Raw genomic sequence first — 15,593 nt, 5'->3', positions numbered from 1 at the left:
CCAGGGATGTATTATTTGGGGGTCAAGGGCCATTGCACTGGACCAAGGGATAGAGAATCACGTGAGTCAGTGTGCAGCGTGTGAGACTACACTGAACAGACCTGCTGCAGCACCTCTGCACCCTTGGTCATGGGCTACAACACCGTGGGAAAGGATACATGTGGACTTCGCTGAAATCAACAAGCAGCACTACTTGGTGGTAGTAGATGTCTATTCCAAATGGCTAGAAGTCCTGCCTACACAACTGACAACAGCAGAGAAGACTGCAAATCTTCTCAGGAACCTCTTTGCATCATATGGTCTGCCAAAGGTGCTTGTGTCAGACAATGACCCTCCCTTTACATCGACGGAGTTTGAGCAGTTTCTCAAGAGTAACGGAGTACGCCATGTTCTCACACCACCTTACCATCCTGCGTCTAACGGAGCAGCAGAACGAGCGGTACAGACTTTCAAGAAAGCCTGGACACGACTGGAAGCACAGTCTGTGTCACCCCATCTACGGCTTGCTCGGTTCCTGTTCACATATCGAAACACTCCTCACACAGTCACTGAACGCACCCCGGCTGAGTTGTTCCTGAAAAGACAACCACGCACTCGCCTGTCATTACTGAAGCCGGACATATCCGAAGTGGTGGTCAAGCATCAGCTACAACAAGCGGGCAAGGCCTCTCCGGATGTTTAATCTAGGAGAGAGGGTGTTAGTTCGAGATTTCAGACATCCTAAGAAACTGTGGATTCCAGGGGAAATACTGCAACAAAAAGGATCTCTGACCTATGTAGTGCAAATAGGTCAACGCCAAGTCAAGGTGCATGTGGATCACCTTCGTGCATCTAAGGCTTCAATACGACCAAGGAGAATGGATGACAGCGATTTCCTGGACTACACAGCAAGCTCTGAGGACCAAGCAGAAAGCGTGGAGCAACAAGATGCAGCTGCTGATGCTCCGGAAGCTCAACCTGAGCGTCGCTATCCTGGAAGACAGCGAACAGCACCAGAAAGACTGAATCTCTAAATGTTCATGTAGAGATAATTAATTGTTAAGTCAGTAATTATGTTCTGACTGCTGTGTTAATGAAGTTTAGGGTATGTTACTGTTTATTGAACCCTGCATATGTATTTTAAGGAATGACTAATGCAATGAAGTATGTAGTCTGGCTATCTAGGTTATAATCTAGGAGGGAGGAGTGTAGTAGTTTTCATGTTCTACGATATCCGTATGGGCCACTTAACTTCCTGTATGCGGGCATTGGAGTCTGAAGTAAAGAACAAATAGACGTACCTTCTCTCTGTCTCCGTGTACCCTTTCTTTACCTACAAATATTACAAGCACATGCAGCGATTTCCTGCAACAAGCTATCATCCTTAGCTGCTGTGTGACTAGCTAACAAGAGGCACATATCATTTGTAGTTAGTTCCAAAGATAGGTGTCATAAGTAATTGCAGACACTGAGTGAGTTATGGCTCTCTCAATAATATTAGAAATAATACTTGAGACATTTTCTTAAAATCTGTTAGCTTAACTGTTAACAAAATCTCTGACGACTTAGAACCTTTGTAAATCTTGAAATTCACTGAGGCCTTGTTGCTCTAAAATGTATTGGAGAGCACCTTTCCAAGATGAACACCTTTGTCACCCCCTTGGGGTAAGTAAATTCATCAAAAATCAATGGTTGTGGAAAATTGATGATTGACAAAATGATTTGCTGCAAATGTAGGCACATTTCAGAATGTTATGCCACATAGTGAAAAGGTATGATGCAATTGGTCCAAAATCACATTCCACTATTTGAAGGGGAATGCTGGAATATATCAAATTTGGCAGATTATGTGGATATGTACATTTTTCTTCAGTGGGGCGGCATTAGTCTGTGAATTTGATTTGATGCAAAGGTTTTACTATATTTCTGTTTTGGAAACAAAAATGTTCGAAATTCTTGTAAACGTCTTATGGTAGGCGGAAAATTCCATAACAGAAAGATTCATCATACTCCAGATGTCAATTATTCCATAATCATAAGACATTTCTATATTGCAATTCAAAATGAGTATTCTTCCCACAAAGGAGCTCTAGAGTGGCTGTACACTTGTGAGGGGAGTTAAGGCCACTTGAATTCCGTGATAAAACGATAATGGTATAACACAGCTGCACTGCAAAAAATATTTCACACAAGTGATACCTGGGCCGGGACAGCGTCACCGCCCCTCTACCAAACACACATACTGTCAGGCCCTCCACTTCAACCAAGTCTGTTCCTGTCTCCCCCCTGTCTGTGTGATTCTAGGCTCCGGTATTCCAGTCCATCTCTTCCATCTGTCAACCCTACACATCTGCCATCCATCACTTCATCAACCCAACAGTATTTCGACCCTGGTGTTCCCTCCATTCACCGCCAGATTGTCTGTTATGTCTGCACAGTCAGTCCTGTTTGGCTACATTTGACTTAATTAAACTATTGAGAAGGTAGTTACGTATTTTTTGTTAACAGATTCGCCAGCTCCATCTACCCTGCCCTGCCTGTCTGGTCATTCTGCCTGCCCTGCCCTTGTACACCCGGTCTGTCTGCTCACAATAAACCCCTTGAACCTCAAAGCCATGTGTCTTGGCTTGTGTCATGCACTTGGGTCCACCAGCCAGGCCTAACACATACACACCCACACCCATAAAGAAAGAGGGATTCACAAAAAATAACCGAGACTGATTTGATTCTAAACTCCTTGCCTTAAACCTGACACACTTGACAAATATTATTTCATTTCTGTGAAACTCTTGTTGTTTTTTACAACAGAATCAGGTCACCTTAAATATTTTCAATTAATATTTCACATACTACTTGATTTTGTATCTGGAGTTAAAACAAAACTTTCTGTCAAATGAGAGCACACTGTTTATGCTGCCTCTTATTTTTATTTTTTAAAGATACCAGGCAAGAGTAAATCATCTGTAAATATCCCTATCTCCGTAGGGATTTTGATCAACTCCCAGCTTCCATCCAGTTGCCTTCTAAATATTTAAATAGAAGAAGAAACTTGTATTGTCTCACAGTAAGACACACAAACATGGTCAGGGAGCGGAGACACTAAGAACACACACACACAAGTGAAACCTATTCTCTGCATGTTTCCCAGTCACGCCATCACTCCTACAAGGGCAGGCAGGAGTCCAGGAGGACCAGTCCAAGTGCTCATGCCCATGTTTTGACAGGATAAGAGAACAGCCTGTTCTGCATGTTCTTGTGTTGGGATTCTTTGTGGAGAAAAGGGAGCACGGGGAAAACTCCACACAGAAAGGCCTGGAAGACCCAAGGCCCCCCTGAGCACCAACAGGCCTTGCAGCAATCAAACCCAGGACCTTCATGCTGTATACTTCATACTGTATGGCACACAGTGTATATATAGCATGTATGTATACAGTATATACAAAATACCAAATACCAAACGTTTAGTATTATTTCAAACTATGTTTTTTTGATACAGTGGTAGTTTGATGTTGCACTTATCATATGACGTTTTTGCTGCAATGTACATTGACATGTTATTATTGCACTGTTACATATTTTTTATTGTTCACTGCCTGGTGCTGTAACCAGTAAACACAGACTGTTCCTAGACTCTCAAGACTGAAATACTGTTAGAAATGGGCGGAGCTAGTTCTGGCATGGCACTCAGGCAGCGCGTCACGTCATCAGCTGATGTCAATCACGCAATCAACTGCATGTGTGCAAATTGAAGGTCCAAGCCTTCCCCTTCCAAGATTTTGAATACTGCATGCATTCACAGACCAGAGGCCTGTACTACAAAGCAAGTTCAACATGCCCTGTATATTTAGGCTACGTTCACACTGCAAGCCTTAATGCTCAATTTGGATTTATTTATCAGATCCGATCCAGATCCGGCGTGTTCCATTGACTGTAAAAAGAATGGATGACGTGTCTCTGCTACATCATGTCAACTATTCCTAACGACATACAATATAAAACTATAATAATTATGATATGTGGGCTAAAGGTTTCTGTACCGACAGTAAATCATTTTTGTGTGCCGTGATTAATAAATTATTTTGGTTAAAGTTAATTCAGCAGAATTATTGAAGTTGCGACAGAACAATCACATTCTCATTATTCACAGTTAATGTGAATAATGCTTATTAAAGCTGCAGTAGGAGTTCCACACAGTTCTCACATGGAGAGAATATGGCAAAAAACGACCAAAAGGAGAACCAAATGGCATGGTAACCAAAACAAAGAAGGAATAAACATTTTTTCAACAACTCAACCTCCATATACAAAGATCCTGAGCAAGATGAGAGAGCAAATTAGTTTTGGAATCAAAATAATAAAAGGCTTGGATGAATAAAAATGAATAGGGTGAAACTATAAGATGATCTTATGCATTTTGATTGACACCATAGACTGTTTGACTGTGTACATATCCTTCAAGTGTGAGGTTCTTACTAGTAGTCCAGTCATTTTATGAAAAAAGGTAGGACAAATTGCAACAGAAGCAAACTCAACTGATTTTGTATCCTCAATATGTCCTGAGTAAGGGAAAAAAAGCCCCGAAGAATCCCTTTAAGGGAAAGTTTAAAAAAAGAACCAAATATAGCCTATTCATACGCCTATTCATTCTTTTTCTCACGTGAATAGGGTAATATTTTTAACCTTTAGATATCACCATGAAAATTACTGAGTTGCTTACTTACATCAAGACAAATGAAGAATGTATTACAAGTTTTTTGAAATGTTTTGTTAACATGGGCAAACGGTGCATAATCTAATTAGGTATGCACTAATTTGCATAAATACCACAACATATCTAAACATTGGATATAGCCAGGTGAAAATGTCACTGAATGTCAAGGAATCCCAAATGGTTACACCACATCCCAGAAATAATGAAAAAGTATACAGACCCCTAATTGTTACCATAAGTGGTCTCATCACCTTTCTTTGCAGTTTAGGAAATCATTATTATAGATTAGAAGTGTATCAGACACCTTCTTTTGACCTCTTCTTTTTTAATGTGAACAAGATACACACACCCAAGCTAAATCTCGAACCACATTCTTTTATGTTTTTCTTTTTTTAAAGATTACAGCTGCTCACTGTTGCAAAAAGCATACATTAAAATCAGGGCTGGACTGGCCATCTGGCATACCGGGCATTTGCCCGGTGGGCCGACGCACTTTTGGGCCGACTCGCCGATATAATGTATGTATTTTTTATTTTTTTTGGTCGGGCCGGCCCATAAAGAACTGACAGCGGCCCATTGTATTTTTTGTTTTTTTGGTCGGGCCGGGCCATAGAGAACTGACCGCGGCCCATTTTTTATTTATTTTTTGGGTCGGGCCGGCCCATAGAGAACTGACAGCGGCCCATTGTTTTGTTTTTGTTTTTGGTCGGGCCGGCCCATAGAGAACTGACAGCGGCCCATTGGTTAATGTCCTTAATTGGCACTCGCCTGACCCAATCAAATCCAAGAAGACACGAGCTGTTGGCTAATGCCTAACATGGTTTGTCATCGTTAAAGTTTAGCATCGATAAAAATGGAGAAACGAAAGCGCAAGGGAGGCGCAGAAAAGCTTAGAGAGAAAAAGCAAAAAAAAAAAAAAAAATCCCAGGGCTGATTTTCGGTCCCAGTCCAGCCCTGATTAAAATATTACTTTGTCATATTGCACCACACACTGATGCAGACAGGTTCATACAGTATCGGTTTGCTATTGCATCATTTCCACTGTGGGAAAAAAGGCAGAACAGCATTCTGGTTTGTTACGTCTAAAGCAACTGGATGTAGGATGTCATCCAGGTGCTTTTGACTTACTGCCTCAGACATATTGGGGAACGGGACATACTGTATAGGATGGAAGCATGCCATTTGATACGTAGGTTCAGTACACATGGCATGTCAGCAGACACGACCTGCAACTTGATTCCTGTTGTAGAAACCACTCAACTGCGAGTCCCCATCCCCCATGCCACTCCATCCCCAATCTTTCCACAGCATAGAGAGTGAGACAGAGAGAGAGACAGAGAAAGAGAGAGATGCAGTGTTGTTCCATGCCAGCAACACCAACCACAGCCAAGCATTGGTTGGATCCAGTTACCTGACTCTCCTTCTCGTACTTTGTGGGTCAAGAGTTATTTATTATTATTCTTTTCTGTAGGGGATCATACCCCAGGTCACTCATTTTACCCAATGTCTGCATGCCAAGGTGTTTTATTTATTTCAGCCCTAGGCCTGTTTTTGATATTCTTTCATCATGCATGTGAAATACTGACTTGACAATGGGAAAGCAAAAAACATACAAAGTATTACTGTGGGTTTTAGAATCAATAGCTCTCCAGTCTTAATTGTTGACATTGTCATTTCCATTTCAAGCACACCCTTAAAGGTCCTCCATCACATTGATTTTGTAGAACACCCAATTGTACCGTTTTTTGGGTAATTATCATCATGTCCATGTATATATATCTCCCCTTGCACTTTTCCAATTAACTCAATGTTCTCTAAAAAAATTACATAAGACTGATTACAATTATTTCATGTTAACTTTATTCTTACATAATATTTCTATTTGATTCAGATATTATTGGTGTGTTTCTGTTTTCTGAAAACACTATCCTGCATGCTACTTATTATTCCTCTTCCGCCCAATTTATTTGCCTATTTAACTACACTTTTACATCGGTAATGTGAAATAATGAATTTCAATTGTATTTAAAATAATTGACTAATTCAAAAAACAACAAAAGCTAGAAACACCATTCAAACTTTATTAGATATGCCATGCCCTAGTGTGCTATTACCTTTGACAATGATAACTCAGATAGGGGGGGTCAGATAGCTGAGCGGTTAGGGAATCGGGCTACCAATTAGAAGGTTGGCGGTTCGATTCCCAGCCGTGCCAAATGACGTTGTGTCCCTGGGCAAGGCACTTCACCCTACTTGCCTTGGGGGAATGTCCCTGTACTTACTGTAAGTCGCTCTGGATAAGAGCGTCTGCTAAATGACTAAATGTAAATGTAAACTCTCATGGTGGCTATGTTACTGGAGCCCAAAGCGCTAATAAAATGACTTTATAATCTCTCGGGATAATAAATATCCCCGATATTTTCCACCTACACTGGCCCTAATACTCCGTCGTACTATTCAAGCTATCAAAACAAAATAATTTCAACTGCTTCAGCAAACAGACACATTTTCTTCAGAAAATAAACTGTGATGTTCTGTTTATTTGGGGAAAGGGAGACCCCTAGTGGTAACGTAATGTTTATGTTCTAACGGTCTTGCTACTAGTGATGGGAAGTTTGGATCATTTTACTGATTCGGTTCTTTGAATCTCGTTCAGTAAAATGAACGAATCTTTTTTCGAGTCATTCGTTCATTTCAACGGGGGGGGGGGGGGGGGGCTATCCGTCCACTGCAAACACGTATCATATTCTCATGTAGGTTAGTGCATGACATGTGCACCAGCAGATACTATTTTAAAAGAAATTCCTGCATTACATTAAAATAATGTATCATGACAGTTTGTATGATTTGGTCATTTATTATCACACTAGCATTTAATTATCACGGCAAACAATTACACTGCACTAAACTGTAAGTGTAAATGTAAAGTGAAAATAACAAAACCAGTCAGTATGATGACTTGAGCGAATATCATTCACGTCTTACTAAAACAGCGGCCACGCGAAAGGGAATAAGGAAACTGTTTCCTCTACTAAAAAATACAATGCGGGTCACGTGAAAAAAGGATCCAAAGACTTGTAGAAAGGCCGAGTCGGGAAATGAACGAATCGTTTGTTTCCTCCAGTACAGAGCCTATGCAGGTCACGTGAAAAATGATCCAAAGACTCGTAGAAAGACCGAGTCGGGAAATGAACGATTCGTTCGTTTCCTCCAGCTACCAGTACAGAGCCTATGCAGGTCACGTGAAAAATGATCCAAAGACTTGTAGAAAGACCGAGTCGGGAAATGAACGAATCGTTTGTTTCCTCTAGCTGCCACTACAGAGCCTTTGCAGGTCACGTGAAAAATGATCAAAAGACTTGTAGAAAGACCGAGTCGGGAAATGAACGAATCATTTCTGTTTACTTGGACGAGCCTATGCAACAGTCCCGATGCGCGGCCACGAGAAAATGAACGAATCACTCTTTGAGAGGACTCGTTACTGCTGAGTCCTTGTAAGGATTCGTTCAAAATTAACGAATCGTTCACGAACGACACATCACTACTCGCTACAGTTCAATTATACATGGTGAAGTCACACATCTTTTGTCTCTCGATTTAAGTTGGCCAGAAAAACGTTTGCCTGTAAGTATCTTGACAGTAATTAAATCTTTTGTTGATCCCTTTTGATCGTTATAATGTGTATTTGATTGCATAGGCTAACACATTTGCTACATACGTCTTTAACAGACAATATATCTGTAATCGAATGAAATACTGAGATGTATTCTTTGTTCTTTGTAGTTTTACAGTGATTCCTCAGTAAAGAGCTTGGAAAGGATCATTCATGCTTCATTCTTTATTTTGGGGAAACTGTTAGCTATCTGCTGAGCTAATGTAGCAGTCTAGGCTGCGCCTCACACACACAGAAGCGGGGGCAGAACAGTAAAAAGGCAGCTCTTCCAATGGCCAGCGTTCGTCGATCTGTAGTACAAAATCACCCAAAACAACCACCATGGCACATATAAAGGAAGAAGAGGAATTGGATGAACTACAAAACAAAATCACAAATATCCAACTGCTCAAGAACCAGCAGACAATCTGTAACTAATTCTATGGCATTGAAAGCACGGGCTAAAGCAGAAGCTGCGCGTGCGGAGCTAGCATTCGCTAGAGAAGAGGCAGAGCTGATAAAAAAACAAGCCATCCTAAACGCCAGGCTTCATGAACTGAGACTAGCAAGCGCGGCGGCTGCTAACGCCGAAGCTGAAAGTCTTGAAGCAGCTGCTGAAGAAGAATATAAACTGTCAAATCCACTTCAGCAACAAACAGATATGAGAATCAGAGTAATAGGTCACCAAGTGAAATCAGTGACCACGGGTTTATGGAGCTGGCTTGACACCACTCGCACAGAGGAGAAGACACCTGGACCCCAAATCAGGTACACAGCACTGCACAGAGAAAATCATACAGCTACGGAGAGCTCCCCCACTATGTGAAACAAACCAGTGATGATTTCAAGCCTCCTCAGCCTTACCATGCACAGTCATTCCCTATGTACAACACAAGCCCATCCGGTGCGGTGGCTGCAACAGACCTAGGGAAGTACCTGATGCAACGAGAGCTGGTGAGTTTGGGCCTACTGAAGTTTGATGACAAGCCAGAGAACTACTGGGCCTGGAAGGCATCCTTTATCAGCTCTACTGATGACCTGAAACTGAAACTTCATCATCTGAGCAGGCTAAAAGGATCAGAGCAGTGCACATTCACAATGCACCCACAGGCCTCGGGATGTTATGGCAAAGACTGGAAGAGGTTTATGGCTCACCTGAGGTGATTGAAAATGCTCTTCTGGAAAAAGTTGAAGATTTTCCTAAGATCTCAGCCAAAGAAAATCACAAGCTAAGAGAACTTGGAGACATTCTCATGGAACTTGAAGCAGCCAGAGCAGATGGATACTTACCCGGTCTCTCGTATCTCAACACCTCCCGCTGAGTAAGCCCAATAGTCCAGAAACCCCCTCTCAAGCTACAAGAGAGGTGGATTAGTGTAGGATCACGTTACAAGGACCAACACAGAGTGCCATATCCTCCCTTTGCAGTCTTCGTCAACTTTGTCCGTGAACAGGCAAAAACACGCAACGATCCTAGCTTCGCCAGTATAAGAGGAGCATGGTCATCACGTGAGAACATCAGTTGCTGTGAGAAGGACTGAAACCTCAACAAGTGGCGGCGACAGCGATAATACAACAGCAGTCAGGAAACATGAGGATCCCGACAAACAGTGCCCACTACATAACAAGCCTCATCCATTGAGAAGATTTTGTGGCTTCAGAAACAAAACTCTTGAGGAAAGGAAAGCGTATCTGAAGGAAAAATACATCTGTTTCAAGTGCTGTGCTTCATCCACTCATGTCGCTAAGGACTGTAACATGCCTCTGCTGTGCCAGGAGTGCAACAATGACAAACACCCATCAGCGCTACATCCCAGGGCCCGCCCCATGGAAAACTGATGTATATGTGAGTACTGTGGATCACAGCGGGGAGCGGCAGCCACAGGAGGCCATTCAGTCTGTGACGTCCAAATGCACGGAAATCTGTGGGAATGTGAACACGTCAAAATCCTGCTCCAAAATCTGTCTCGCATTAGTGTATCCTGCTGGCCAAAGAGACCGAGCCATGAATACCTACATTGTTTTTGACGAGCAGAGCAACAAGTCCCTTGGAAGAACAGAATTCTTTTAACATTTAGGAATTCAAGGCACAGGATCGAGGTACACTCTGAAAACATGCTCAGGAGTGGTGGATACAGCCGGGCGACGTGTCAGCAACTTCATAGTGGAGTCAGTGGACGGCAACATCCACATTCCCTTGCCTACTCTGATTGAGTGTGACATGCTGCCAGACGACAGGTCTGAAATACCATCACCAGAGGTAGCCAGACATCATCCTCACCTCAAGCACTTGACAGACAAAATCCCAGCCCTAGATCCCAACGCGTCCATCCTTCTTCTCCTTGGGCGAGACATAATCCGGATGCACAAAGTGCGGGAACAATGTAATGGGCCACACAACGCACCGTTTGCCCAACGACTCGACCTTGGATGGGTGATAATCGGAGATGTGTGTCTGGGAAGAGCACATAAAACCACTACTGCCAGCGTCTTCAGATGAAGCAAACTGCTGGGTACCACCGCTGCCATTCAAGCCAAACAGGCTGCGTCTGCCCAACAACAGACAACATGCTGTCAACCGCCTTGCCTCCCTCCGCCGCATGCTGGAGAAGAAACATGGCATGAAAGAACACTTCTTCAACTTCATGCAAGCAATGTTTGACGCTGATCAAGCAGAAACGGCCCCAGCGCTGAGGCCACAACAAGAATGCTGGTACCTACCAATATTCAATGTTTATCACCCACAGAAAAAGGACCAAATACGTGTAGTGTTTGATTCCAGTGCGAAGCACTAAGGCACCTCCCTTAATTACGTTCTTCTCAGTGGGCCTGACATGAACAACACCCTACTGGGGGTTCTCATGCGCTTCTGCAGAGAACCTGTAGCGGTAACTGCAAATGTGCAACAGATGTTCTACTGCTTCATTGTCCAGGAAGAGCATCGTGATTTTCTACGATTTTTGTGGTTTAAAGACAACAACCCAAACAAACCCATCACTGAGTACCGCATAAAAGTGCACGTTTTTGGCAACTCTCCTTCCCCTGCGGTAGCCATCTACGGCCTGAGAAGAGCAGCCCTGTACGGAGAAAAGGAACATGGCAGTGAAGCTAAACAGTTCGTCATGAGGAACTTCTATGTTGATGATGGGCTTTCCTCATTCCCCACCGACAAAAAGGCCATCGCCATACTGAAAAACACAAAAGAAATGTTAGCAGAGTCAAGCATCAAGCTACACAAAATAGCCTCTAACAGCCGTGCTGTGATGGAAGCCTTTCCCCCCGAGTATCGGGCCAAAAATCTGGTGGATCTAGAGCTAACTGCTGAACCCTTGCCACTGCAGCGCAGTTTGGGACTCACCTGGAACTTGCAGTCAGACACGTTCACCTTCCGTGTATCCAGAGAGAAGAAGCCGTTTACTATAAGGGGAATCCTGTCTACAGTCAATGGACTTTACCACCCCCTAAGTCTTGTGGCACCTGTCACAATTCAAGGAAAGGCCTTAGTCAGGGAGCTGTCTGCCGAAGTAACTGAATGGGACGCTCCTCTGCCAGCGCTGAAAGAGGAACAGTGGAGAATGTGGACGGACTCACTCTGTAAGCTTGATCAGATTCAGATTGAGAGACCCTATGTGGCTGTTTCTTTGATCTCAAAGCAATAAATGAAAAAGGACACACTCACATTGGATTCCTCATGGGCAAGGCAAAGCTGGCACACTGTTCCACGGCTTGTGCTTTGTGCTGCTGTCTTGGCTGTTGAAATAGCAGACTTGATTACAGAAGAACTGAACATAGACATCCACAAAGTCACATTCTACACAGACAGCCGTATTGTATTGGGCTACATCAACAACACAAGTAAAAGACTATGTATATGTCGCCAACAGAGTCACTCGCATCAGAAAGTCAACAAGCCCGGAACAATGGCACTTTGTCAACACAGAACACAACCCTGCAGACCACGGCACTCGCTCAGTGCCGGCAGCCATGTTGAAAGACACCAACTGGTTCACAGGTCCAGCCTTCTTAGCCAAAGACCTCACAGCCAGAAGAGTTTGAGCTCATTGACCCTGCAGCAGACGCGGACATACGCCCACAGGTCCAAGCTTTCATAACCAAGGCCTCCGAAAGCAAGCTGGGATCAAACCGATTTGAACGCTTCTCCAGCTGGAAGTCACTCATTCGAGCCATTACCAAGCTCATACACAAGGCCAGGTCCTGCACAAAGGGCTCAAGCAGCAATACAGATGAGCCGACACAAGCAAAACTAACAATCATCAGAAATGCTCAACACAATGCATTTGCTGAGGAGATTAAATGCCTTTCCAGAGATGAAGTTATTCCAAGTCAAGCCCTCTGAGGAAACTGGACGAGACAAGGACGGCCTGCTGAGAGTTGGACGCATTCCTTTGGCCGACATACCCTGGGAAGAGAAACACCCAATCATTGTCCCTGGAAAGCACCATGTAGGAACCTTATTGGTTAGGCATTACCATGCAAGGGTTGCCCATCAGGGAAGACATCTGACAAAAGGTGCTGTTCACTCTGCTGGACTGATTGGAGGCAAGAGACTGGTGTCAAGCATCATACATACAGGGTTCTAAATTAACAAATGCGGGTTAAAATTCATTTTGGCGGGTGTTAATAAAAATTCACTAGCCAGTTTGGCCGGTGATACGTGAGGCATTCGATGAATGATACATAAGGCTCTGTTCTCGGCATGGTTCTTGGTCATTTATCCCCCTGGCAGTACTTCCTAAGTTTCCCATGAACACTGTGCCGCAATGCTACGTGATAATGTTTTATACGCCCATTGGCTGCGCGCAGTTGAAGTGAAACCGGCGCGAGAAACCGTGGAAACGAACAGAGCTTCCACCAGAAAACACAAGGAAGAAGTAAAACGAAGCATAGCGGATCATAGGAGGTAATAAGAGCTAGCTAGAGTAGTAAAGTAAAGTAAAAAGTTAACTTAATGCGGCGGTGGTTAGGACAAACTTCTGGGGGCGAGAAGAGGAACGAGGCAGGGGATGAGGATATTGATAGCACTAGAGAAACGAAGAAAATAAAATGTAATGCCAAATGGCTGACGGGTCGGGAATGGCTTGTGTTTGACAATGAAAATGTTGTCATGTTTTGTAAGGATTGCCGCATGTAGTCTACGCATAAGAAAAATTGTGTTGCTTACTGACACAGTCTAGTGTAATGTAAATACACTGTTCTTAATAAAGAGTATATTAGGTCAGTTTAATTAATGCCTGCTTAGGACAAAACGTTACTGTAAATGCATAGGCAGGAGTCAATCTCATGACGCGAATGGACGTTTTAGCCATTTACAATAAATCGTGTCCTTACTTAGTCACGTGTTGGTGATTTCACATACCCTTGCATCATACTTCTGTGCTTCATTTTACTTCATTTTCTGTGTTTTTCATGCCAACAATGTTAATAAAATGATCAAATGCATTCAGTGAAACTCTTAATTGTTCTTATTTTCACCGGAAAGAATTTGGCTAGTGGAAATTCTGATTGGCTGGTAACTTTAGAAAGTTACCAGCCAAATTGGCTGGTGATCAAAAAAGTTAATTTAGAACCCTGCATACATAAATGTGTGACCTGTAAAAAGCTGAGAGGAAGAATGGAAGAACAGAAAATGTCAAACCTACCTGCGGAACGACTCAACCCAGATCCTTCGGTCACAAATGTAGGTGTTGATGTGTTCGGCAGTCTGGGCAGTTATCTTCACTTGCATGGTAACAAGAGCTATGCATATCGAAGTGCACGAGTCTCTGTCCTCCTCAAGCTTCGTTAATGCACTGAGGAGATTCACAGCTGTTCGTGGTCCTGTCCGTCTGTTTCGTTCTGACCGGGGAACAAACTTCATAGGGGCATGCAAGGAACTTCGGATCAGATCTGATGACCATGAACTGAATACTTACCTTCACGATCAAAGCAGCACCTGGACCTTTAATCCTCCCCACTCTTCCCATATGGGTGGAGTGTGGGAGCGAATGATAGGTATTGCCCGTAGAATACTGGATGCACTGCTGTTACAGACAAACACTGCTCACCTGTCTCATGAAGTTCTGGTCACACTCATGTCTGAAGTCATGGCCATTATGAACGCTAGACCCCTTGTTCCGGTGTCATCCGATCCAGACATGCCCACAGTCCTTACACCTGCCATGCTGCTAACACAGAAAGTCGACCCAGTGCTGCCACCCGTGGGAGAGTATGACCTTAAAGACCTGTACAACAAGCAGTGGAAGCAAGTACAAGCGTTGGCCGACGCATTCTGGAAACGCTGGCATCAAGAATACCTGGTGTCACTCCAACCAAGGAGGAAGTGGCACGTGGACAAGCCAAACCTGAGCGAAGGAGATGTTGTGCTTTTCAAGGATGCACAGGTCAAGCGGAATGAATGGCCTGTCAGAGTGGTGGTGAACGCCATTCCCAGCAAAGACTCTAAAGTTCGCAAAGTGGACCTGAGGGTGGGCAGACAGGGTACTCAGCGGGTGTATTGTAGACCAGTCTCAGAAGTTGTTCTACTTGTAAAAGGTGAATAGTGTTATAATACATTATAACAAGCGGGGAGTGTTATGTTCTGTTGTTTATTTGGGGAAAGGGAGACCCCTAGTGGTAACGTAATGTTTATGTTGTTCTAACGGTCTCGCTACAGTTCAATTATACATGGTGAAGTAAACGGTCACACATCTTTTCTCTCTCGATTCAACCCTTGTGTTATCTTCGGGTCATTCTGACCCATCAGTCATTGTGACCCACTGTCGTATTGCGACAAATTTACCTCATACAAAAACAAAGTGAAGCATTTTCTTTTAACTGTCGGGCTGTCTCAGACCCCCCACATTGCAATGGTTAAAAGAAAATTATTTTTATTTGTTTTTGTATTGGGTGAAATTGGGTAAACACAACGATGGTTCGTTGTGAACCTTTGGGTCATGTGACCCGAAGGCAGCACGAGGGTTAAGTTGGCCAGAAAAACGTTTGCCTGTAAGTATCTTGACACTAGTAATTAAATCCTTTGTTGATCCTTTTGATCGTTCTAATGTGTATTTGATTGCATAGGCTAACACATTTGCTACATACGTCTTTAACAGACAATCCCCCCTATTTTGACGATCTGAAAAACAAGTATGAAAACGCAAAGCGCAAGTAACTTTGTGGGCGGGACTCCGGCTCGGTTGCTATTTTGCCGGCGGGATAAATGACTTTGCGCCTGGCACAAATCTAAAATGG

At 43.4% G+C, this 15,593-nt stretch overlaps 2 protein-coding genes across 2 annotated transcripts in view; both read left to right on the top strand.

The window, feature by feature from the left end:
• The window catches only part of slc2a9l2 (solute carrier family 2 member 9, like 2), a 241,947-nt gene extending 239,356 nt beyond the window's left edge, over positions 1–2,591 (top strand). The window contains exon 14 of the mRNA XM_062457030.1: positions 2,488–2,591. Within this exon, the coding sequence (XP_062313014.1) occupies positions 2,488–2,574 (87 nt within the window). The 3' untranslated portion in view covers positions 2,575–2,591. The remainder of the gene's footprint in view (positions 1–2,487) is intronic.
• Positions 2,592–14,101: 11,510 nt separating this feature from the next.
• Positions 14,102–14,908, top strand: LOC134036075 (uncharacterized). Its single transcript, XM_062481230.1, has one exon. The coding sequence runs from the start codon at positions 14,102–14,104 to the stop codon at positions 14,900–14,902; it is 801 nt and encodes a 266-aa protein (XP_062337214.1). The 3' UTR covers positions 14,903–14,908.
• The last annotated feature ends 685 nt before the right edge of the window (positions 14,909–15,593 follow it).

Source organism: Osmerus eperlanus, chromosome 1 (assembly GCF_963692335.1).
Source record: "Osmerus eperlanus chromosome 1, fOsmEpe2.1, whole genome shotgun sequence".
Classification (NCBI taxonomy): Eukaryota; Metazoa; Chordata; class Actinopteri; order Osmeriformes; family Osmeridae; genus Osmerus; species Osmerus eperlanus.
The sequence above is the reverse complement of the archived record's forward strand: the minus strand, read 5'-3'. Positions and strand labels throughout refer to the sequence as shown.

Excerpts from the sequence above, each read along its gene's own strand:
- LOC134036075 (XM_062481230.1), top strand. The coding sequence starts at position 14,102 with ATGCATATCGAAGTGCACGAGTCTCTGTCCTCCTCAAGCTTCGTTAAT.